At 44.0% G+C, this 10,058-nt stretch overlaps 1 protein-coding gene across 1 annotated transcript; it reads left to right on the forward strand.

Moving 5' to 3' along the window:
• Positions 1-5,646: 5,646 nt before the first annotated feature.
• LOC109754166 (disease resistance protein RGA2-like) lies at positions 5,647-7,128 on the forward strand. The gene has a single exon (XM_020313089.1). The coding sequence runs from the start codon at positions 5,647-5,649 to the stop codon at positions 7,126-7,128; it is 1,482 nt and encodes a 493-aa protein (XP_020168678.1).
• The last annotated feature ends 2,930 nt before the right edge of the window (positions 7,129-10,058 follow it).

The following is a 10,058-nucleotide window of genomic DNA, read 5'->3' on the forward strand; positions in this document are numbered from 1 at the left end:
AGGGGGGATTGATCGCGGAAGGCTTCTACATCATCCTTGCTACCTTTCGATGACGGGCGGGTAGTTTACCACAGACCTGTCAATAGCTAGTAGCTAGATGACTTCTTCTCTCTCCTTGATCTTCAATGCAATGTTCTCCACGATCTTCTTGGAGCTTTATCTGATGTAATCTTCTTTTGCGTTGTGTTTGTTGGGGTCCGATGAATTGTGGGTTTATGAACAGATTATTCATTGAAAGTAATTGAGTTTTTCTTAACTTTATTATGCATGATTATGATAGATTTGTATTTCTCTTTGATCTATCCATTTGGTATGACCAATTAGATTGATATATCTTCAGTGGGAGAGGTGCTTTGTGATGGGTTCGATCTTGCAGTGTCCTCACCTTATGACAGAAGGGGTAGCGAGCCACGTATTGTATTGTTGCCATTAAGGATAAAACGATGCGGTTTATTCGTAATGCTTGAGTTTATTTTGTCTACATCATGTCATCTTCCTTAAAGCGTTACTATGTTTGTCATGAACTTAATACCATAGATGCATGTTGGATAGAAGTCGATTGATCGAGTAATAGTTGTAGATGCAGGCAGGAGTCGGCCTACTTGTCACGGAGGTGATGCCTATATGTGTGATCATTGCCATGAATATCGTCATAACTATCCACTTTTCTATCAATTGCCCAACAGTAATTTCTTTACCCACTATATGCAATGTGCTCGAGAGAGAAGCCTCTAGTGAAAACTATGGCCCCTAGGTACCTTTATCATATTATTAAAACCAAAAAATGCTTTGATGTAATTTTATAATTTTTATTTACTTTTATTTTTATTTATCTATCTATCACTATTAGAATTAATACTTGCAAGTATTTGCTTTTGTGTGTGTAGGTGCTGCTAACGAAGGTTTGTGTGGTTCTCTTATTCATTCAATAACTTTCGTTCTCACTGAGGGAAATATTTATCTCTACTGTACTGCTTCACCCCTCCTCTTCGGAAAAAATCCCAACGCAATTTACAAGTATAAGATATTTAGTGTCATTTTCAATCAACAATATGTTGTCTACATATAATATTAGAAATGCCACAGAGCTCCCACTAAACTTCTTGTATACACGAGCTTCCTCGTCATTTTAAGCCAAACTTTTTACCACTTCATCAGAACGTTTATTCCAGCTCCTTGATGCTTGCTTCAAAGCATAGATTGACCTTTGAATCTTGCACACCTTTCCAGCATTCTTTGGATCGATAAAAGCTTCTGATCGTATCATGTATACATCCTCTGTCAGATTTCCACTTAAGAAAGCAGTTTTGACATCCATCTGTCATATCTCATAGTCGAAATATGTAGCTATATCCATCATAAGCCGTTGGTCGTACACCTATTCAGAGATGGAACATTAAAATAAGAACCATAAGGAAATACATCTCTGGATGGGCGAAACACGCCAATGGGTGGTACAAAAAAGAAAAGCAACATCTCTCAACTATTATTGATGACCTCGAACAAATCGCAAAAACTCGCATCTTGTCTCAACAAGAGATTGAATTGAAAAATCAATCCAACGAGAAGATTGCACGTCTTCTTCATGAAGAGGAAATCAAATATTACCAAAGATCCAAGGCTGACATCGTCTTGAAAGGAGACAGTAATACATGATATTTCCAGTTGGTCGCCAACGGTCAGCATAGGAAGAAGTGTAACTTTAGTCTCCATCAAGATGAGGGGAGGATCGAAGATCAGGTAGAGCTCAAAAGTTATATCACTAAATACTACAAAATCTCTTTTCGGGGTGCCAGATCAAGGGAATTTCACCCTTGACGAGACCAGAATAGATGATATTCCACATGTCATGACAGAAGAGAATTCTATCATCACGACACCTTTCTCTAAAGAGGAGGTGAGAGCTGCGGTATTCCAAATGGAACATAACAAAGCTCCTGGTCCTAATGGCTTCCCTGCAGAATTATATTAGAATTTCTGGATGTCATCAAGACTAACCTTTTGGAGTTGTTCAATTGTCTTCATGCCGGCCAACTTGAACTATTCAGGCTTGATTTTGGTGAGATCGTTTTGTTGCCGAAAATTAAGGAGGCTAAGTGGATTCAGCAATACAGACCCATATGTCTCCTTAATGTCAGCTTCAAGATTTTCACCAAAGTGTCTACTAATAGGTTCAACACGGTTTCTGATCATGTCATACGGCCATCTCAAACAACTTTCATGCAAAGAAGAAATATACTTGATGGAGTAGTAATCCTACATGAGACCGTTCACCAGATGCACCGAAAAAACATGAGTGGAGTAATTTTAAAGATTGACTTTGAAAAGGCTTATGACAAGGTCAAATGGTCATTCTCCGATAAATGGCGTGAGTGGATCCAAAAAAAATTCACTGGAGGTAGTGTGGCCATCGAGGTCAATGATGATGTAGGACATTACTTTCAGACAAAAAAGGACTACCCCAGGGTGACTCCATGTCTCCAATGTTATTTAACATTGTTGCTGACATGTTGGCTATTCTGATTGATCGTGCCAAGCAGGATGGTCAGATTGCAGGAGTAGTGCCACACCTTGTGGATGGTGGCCTCTCTATTCTGCAATGTGCCGATGATACAATTCTTTTTATGGAATATTACCTGAACAAGGCTCGAAACCTGAAACTATTGCTTTCAGCATTTGAGCAAATGTCGGACCTTGAAATTAACTTCCATAAAAGTGAACTGTACTGCTTTGAAGAAGCCAATGAGGTGGCAGCCAATTACGCTGACCTGTTTGGGTGGTGCACAAGGCCAATTCCTAATTAAATATTTGGGAATACCGATTCATTATCGGCGTCTCACAAATGCGGAATGGAAACATGTAGATGAGCGCTTAGAGAAACGGCTGAGTAGTTGGAAAGGCAATTTGCTCTCTCTTGGAGGACGACTAGTCTTGATCAATTCTGTCCTTACAAATATGGTTCTCTATATGCTTTCTTTTTTCCAAATCCCAAAAGGGGTCTTGCAAAGGTTGGATTATTTTAGATCTAGATTCTTTTGGCAAGGAGATAGTAAAATGAATAAGTATAGGCTGATCAAATAGAGCGTGGTTTGTAAGCCAAAAGACCAAGGTGGCCTTGGCATTCATGACCTAAAGGTCAAGAATCATGCATTACATAGTAAATGGTTGTTCAAACTACTTATTGAGGATGGTGTTTGGCAAACCCTCCTACGTAATATGTATCTAGACCAAAAGGATATGTCCCAGGCCTATTGGAAACCTGGTGACTCACACTTTTGGGCTGGCCTAATGGCGGTAAAGAAGCATCTTTTCCATTTGGATCATTTGCGATAAACGACGGCTCGAAGATTCGTTTCTGGGAGGACAACTGGCTAGGCAATGCCAGCCTTCGAGAACAATATCCTGCTTTGCACCGCATTGTTCGTAGTAAGAATGATACTCTCGCACATGTCCTCAGTTCATCCCCGCTGAATATTTCTTTCAGGTGAGATTTGATCGGCCCCCGTCTTATGTCATGGCAAAATCTGTTGTCTAGATTGGATTCGATTAAGCTGACACAAGGACGAGATGTGTTCCGCTGAAACCTCACTACATTTGGGTCCTTCACAGTCGACTCTATGTACCATGCGCTCACGCATTCAGAGGTCCCAGTGGATAATGACAAGAAAAATTGGAAGTCGAAGATTACAATAAAAGTTAAAATCTTCACGTGGTATCTTCGGAGGGGGGGGGGGGGGGGGGGGGTTGTGCTATAACCAAAGACAACCTTGCCCGTCGCAATTGGCAAGGAAGTAAGAAGTGTAGCTTTTGTACTCACAGTGAGACAATCAAACAACTCTTTTTTCAGTGCAAGCTTGTGCGTTCTATATGGTCAATCATTCAAATAGCGTCCAATTTATATCCGCCCACAAGTGTTGCCAATATTTTTGGTCATTGGTTGGACGGTATTTTAAATAGGGTCAAAACGTTATTGAGGGTGGGAGGGTATGCCTTATTGTGGTCGATTTGGCTATGTAGAAATAATTTGTTTTTAAAAACATAAACTTTTCTGCTTTGCAGGTTATTTTTCGCTGTACGCACTTGCTTCGTATGTGGTCTACGCTACAACGAACGGAATACCAATCACTGTTCAAGGCGGTGTGTACGCGGTTGGAGCGGGTGGCCAAGGGGTTTTTACCCAACATGAGTGGGAGCATAATCTCCGGATCGGCCACCACCTTCTTCGACATAGGCAGAGTGTTGGTCTTATATGACTCTACTGTTGCTGATATGTCGGTTTCTCGTTTATTTTCATTCTGTATCAAACTTTTGGTGTTTGGCTGTGTGCATCTTCGTTATGCAGAGGCCGTGTGTTACTCATCATGCTTTTGTATCCGTTTGATGCTACATTTTGAGTTAATAAAAGCGCCTTTTATCGAAAAAAGGTGAATGGGGTGTGATTAGACAAGGTGTACTTTGTCAAGATGCAAATGAAGCAGGAAAGAGAAAGCTGGAGAGGCGATGATGCACGACAGACGGCCCTCTTGTTTGTCGACGCAACGCAGAACAGCCCTCATGAGGACGGGCGCAGTTCCCGCGCGACCTTGTCCGGCGACTGCGAGCGAGCACGCTGGCAGGGCATACGCCTCCGCTTTGTTCCGGCTGCTACGACAAGCATTGCTGTGGAGACTGATCGTGACGCTGATGAGAAGTACAGTACAATGAAAATGATCAGGAAAGAATCAGGCGGTGTACCGAGACTTGGCATGTGAATTTTGAACCGGTTGAACCAGATTAGATATGTTAGTGGTGGCCTGTCAGATGGACTTGGATTGAGGGAAGTATGCAGCACAAGAAAGGTACAGGAGTTGAACTGTGAGATGAATTTTTAATTGACTTGTTGCCTCCTAGGTTTCTATAGCATGGCCCGCTTGAAAGAGCCGAGATAAAGAGTTGGGGCACGGGAGTTAACGTAGGACCACCAACTGCAAACTTTATAATTGAGAAAGAGAAGATACTCCCTTCCCTTTGTCTCATAATGTAAAATCTTATTACGTCCAATGAATATATTATATTGGATGTAATATTCATATTGGATGTAATAAGATCTTATATTATGACTCGTATTGGATGCAATAAGATCTTAAATTATACTCGCTCCGTTCCTTTATAAAAGGTGTATTTGTTTTTTGATAACATTTCAGAATAAAAGTTGCATTTCTTCTAATTTTCTTGTTAGCCCTTCAAACAATTTCGACCATCAAACCTTGCTAGATAGAGCACATATATAATGATATTTAAAATTTACAAGTTAGCATGGAACAATATTTATTTGGACCTACCTACCGTGAATACTAAAAACCCAAGCTAATGTTTTCCGTGTCGCTTGGGCAGTTGGCTTGTCATTCTCACATGTTTTTACTAGCAGAGCAACTTGTGTACTCCATGGGGTACTAGACCATTATACAATACAAGTACATGTAGTTTATAAGGATACATGTTAGCAGCCGTGTATCACCCACCCTCGAACTTGTCGCAGTCAATTGTTTGGAGACTTTTCTATTGTGCGACAAAACTCAGCGAGACTTGGAGAGGCTAAGTTAATTTGTCCAGACTCCATAGACATCTACCAGCAGCTTCCTCATCGATTGTCTTCCTGCTTTTGCTATGGAGGCTGCCATATCTGTAGTCACAGCTGAATTAGTGAGCCGTTTCATCTCCTTCCTGAAGAACAAGTACCAATCCTCCTTGAACCATGCAGAATCCGAGGAGAAGGTGGTGCAGAGATTGCAGCACCTCCTGATGAGAGTGAGCATCGTTGTTGAGGAGGCGGATGGGCGGTACATAACCAACTCTGGGATGTTATTGCAGCTCAAGATGCTCTCAGAGGCTATGTACAAAGGATACCGCGTGCTGGACACCTTGAGGTACAAATCCCTCCAAGACAGGGCAGGCTTTGACAAGGTTAGCATCAATGACCCATCTAGTAGCAGCTTGTATCTAGCCATTCCTTTCAAGCGTTCTCGAACATATAGTGAGAAGGATGACAAGGCCATGAGCCTCGAGTCAGATGGTGCCTTGGAAAGCTTAGAAATTGTTGTCGCTCACATGGCAGAATTTGTTGTGCTTCTTGGTGGATGTGAGCGAATGTCTCGTAGGCTATATGATATTTATCTTTACACCAACAACTTCATGTTGGGCAGACACGCCGAAAAGCAAAAGCTCTTGACCTTCTTGTTGGAGCAGAACAACCTTGTAGGTGATCATGCACTAGCAATTCTTCCGATCATAGGTGGTGTTGGAGTTGGCAAGAAAACATTGGTTGCTCATGTGTGTCGCGACGAGAGGGTTCACTCACACTTCTCCTCTATTTTGCACCTGAATGGAGATAACCTCATGATGATACTTGACCATGGAAGGACCATGTTTGGGACGATGTTGGTAGTTATTGAGTTTGCTTCTGATGTGGATGACGATGACTGGAAAAGGTTTCATTCCTTCCTCATAAGAATCAGCATCGGAAGTAGGATCATCATCATAAGTAAACTTAAAAGATTAGCCCGGTTTGGATCAGTGCAACCTATTTTTCTAAGTGTTCTGTCTTATGATGAGTTGAGGTATCTTTCCAAGACACTGGCATTCGGGAGCGTAGATCCCATAGAACATCCACGACTAGTACAAATAGCAGATGGGTTTTCCAAGGAGTTGCACGCTATGGAAGGCGCACTTGTCGCAACAAATATGTATGCAGATGTCTTGAGAAGGAACCTCGATGTTCAGTTTTGGCGTTGCATATTGGACAGGGGAATAAGATATGTTAAAAGAAACATCTCCATATATGGCGTGCACCCAAGCACACTTCTAGAACAAGGCCACCCAGTGGACATAACGGACTTTGCTTTGCACCCACTTAGCATGAGACGTTATACAATTAATGCTTCAATCAAGGAGGAATCACCAAGTGTGACATTGGGGGAACTTCTAGCCGATCCTAGCATTAGACCCAAAGAAGAGTTCATTCTAATTTCATGGGAATCAAGGATACCCCCTCGCAACACATTTGCCCGCTTTGTTACAAGTCATGCTGAGGACACAAGTGCAGGTAGTGCTTTACATCCCGGGAGGAAACGACGAGGAGTGCCCGTCTAATTTTATTTCAATACTCGTGTAATGTAATTCTTGTTGTAAATTACTTCATACATTATAAACAGATATGTTCATGTATACGGAGTACAATTGAACTAAATGTATTGCGGATCTCATGTAACTTAAAGTAAACTTTGTATTTTTACTAGATCAAACTATCCACCACATGCTCTTCTAGTATTTATTTCTAGCTGTCTCAGTAATGTTGCTTTACAAGAAAGAGGTACATGCATCATCATCATCATCATAATCATCATCACATTTTTCTAAAGTTGATACCGATGATGAAGTGTGATGTCTTCTGCTGTCGTGTGGATGTGGATTCTACAAAGAACTAAGATCGGATCAGATTATATTTACAATTACATGATACAGTTAGACTAAGAAACCGACTAGGTGCCCGGTGCCAACGTTGGCCAGCTTCTCCCACAAAATCAGTAACTTTAGCTAGATTTTAGAAACTGAAACCAGTTCGATTTCAATGTACCCACAAACTCCGTCCTCTTTCAGGTGATGAGATTGCCTTGCGCCACAAGGCTTGGGATGGGAGGTGTTGGCTCCGTCCTTCAAGAAAGCCATGGGGAGGTGGAAACAAAGAGGAAAATTCGAGGCAATCCGCGAGGGAAACGAAAACATGAAGTTCTTCCACCCTATTGCCTCGCTGCATTTCTAGAGAAATATGATCCACTCCTTCGATGTCGGCTACGACTTCATGGTCACACATGACGGCAAAGCCTACGCGCTCCACGTCTTCTACCGCGGCATGTTGGGCCAATCAGGGACCACCAGCTAGGGCTTCGACCTGGCCGCACGTCAATCATTTCTTTGAGACCTACATTCGATGTTTCATTAGTTCGTACCCGAGCAAGTGGAGTCAATGGATTCATGTGGTTGAGTTCTGGTACAGTATATCATGCCACTTGGTTATCAAGACAACGTTGTTTCTCTGTGGTCACCAACCACACCACTTCAGCATCTCCACGCGCGGAATCAGGTGTGAGTGGCACTAGATTTACAAGTCTGACTTTAGGATCGTCGCCTGGCAACCATGCTGCTTCGACAACATCTCCACCGAGCTCAACATCGGATGAAGGATTTCTCGGACCGCAAGTGCTCTAATCGATCTTTCGCCTTTGGTGTTTGGGTCTTCTTACGGGTCTAGCCATAGATCCAGACATCTCCAACGCATCGCGCCAACGCCAAGTTGGCCTTTCGCTATTTCAAACCATAACAAGTCTTGGCGCCCGTCGTGAATCTAGTCTACCGTATGCAGTTGTTGGAGCATGCGAAGATCCATTTGGTGTAACATATCTCCCAATTGTGCACCGGAGTATCGCCGTCAAGCATCATGCGTTAGGGGTTGCCGCACCTCAAGGACAGGCACCTGTCATTACAAGTTATTTGGAGCGCGGCCTGTAGCACCGACAATGTAGTCGCCATCATACAAACATTAAAGAAGTATTAGTTTGGTGGCCAGGGCTCACGCCGTCACTAGAGACATGGGAGAATGAGCTTCACCACTCGCTTCCCTCATGTTGTGGCTTGATGCGAAGCCACTGCTAAAGGAGGGGGGAATATCATGGGCCAGGCCCAGACTACCTAGCCCATCGGGCTGGCCCAGCAACCAAAGAGAACCAAGCAACTGTCCACACTGATTCGAAGTCGGGGACTACTTAAACCATAGTGCACAAACACAGGAACCAAGCAGCAGAGTCACTGTGGGCGTGTTTGGTTGCTTGCATATGGCCCAACGTAGCCCGCGTGGGAAGAACTTGGCTCGTTTGGTTGCCTGCCCTGTGCGGCCAGCATCGCACGGAACTTAAAGCACGTCCAGGCCAGGTCCAGGGGAAACGCCCGAATAGGTATTAGCTCGCGAGCCTGGCTCGGGCGAGGCAGGGAGGGCGACGCGCTTCTCTCCTCGTGCGACCAGGGAGATGGCGCGAGCTCGTCCGCGTCGCCGAAAAATCGGCGGGAGGATTTCGGCTCACCTCCCGCCGAGTCCACCCCTATTTAGCCCCCTCCCTCACCGCGCCAACTCTCGCCACCATTCTCCCTCCGTTCGAGCTTTCCCGCCGACGCGCATCGGCATCGACGAGCAGGTAAGCGGCACATCTTCATCGGCCGGCAGTCCACGGCGTCGGTGCTCCTTCACCGGCCGGCATTGATCTTCCACGACTGTCCCCCCTCGTCCTCGAGCTGCAGCCATGGCCTCTGTGAGTTCAATCCCCCTTTCTCTCTGTTCCTTCTAGCTAGATCTGAGCTGCAGCTAGGGTTTGATCTAGATGCATGGTTGACTAGTGGTCTGATCTGTGAGCTGATATGGTTGATTGCTATGCCGCGGTTGCAATTTGTGGTATGGCTAGATGTTCAAGCATGTGGTAGGCTAGATTAGTAGTAGAGTTTGAAGTTGAACCTTGTGCTTGTGTTGACTCGTGCTTAGATCTGTGATTTGTAGCTATTGGTGGTCCATTTGTAGCATGTTGTTTGTTGTAGATGTATGTTCGTGCTCATAGATTGTCCGGTATGCTTAGTATGATAGCGATGAACCATATGTGCTTAGTATGATAGTGATGAAGCATGTGCTTGCTATGATAGTGATGAACCATGTACATGTATGCTCCTCCTTTCATGCATTGCCCGGTATGTTGTGTGCTATGCTTATTGTCAATGCGTGCTATGATTGTAGGACATGACCACGCAGACACAAGATCTTAGTCAGGCCCTTGTCCTGTCAGACAACCAGTTTGCTCCATCGTTTGTCGAGGACTCACAGCCTATGTCTGAGATGGCACCTGATTCAGAGGTGTTCGTGTCTGATTCCCTCTATTTGCCAGTAGTGCTCGTTGAGCCAACTCCTGCTGCTGCCGCTGCACTCAAGGTAGCAGCAGCAAAGGCAAAGAAGGATGGTAGGTCGAACAACATGAAGTGGCAGC

Source organism: Aegilops tauschii, chromosome 2 (genome assembly GCF_002575655.3).
Source record: "Aegilops tauschii subsp. strangulata cultivar AL8/78 chromosome 2, Aet v6.0, whole genome shotgun sequence".
NCBI classification, from domain to species: Eukaryota; Viridiplantae; Streptophyta; class Magnoliopsida; order Poales; family Poaceae; genus Aegilops; species Aegilops tauschii.

Excerpts from the sequence above, each read along its gene's own strand:
- LOC109754166 (XM_020313089.1), top strand. The coding sequence starts at position 5,647 with ATGGAGGCTGCCATATCTGTAGTCACAGCTGAATTAGTGAGCCGTTTC.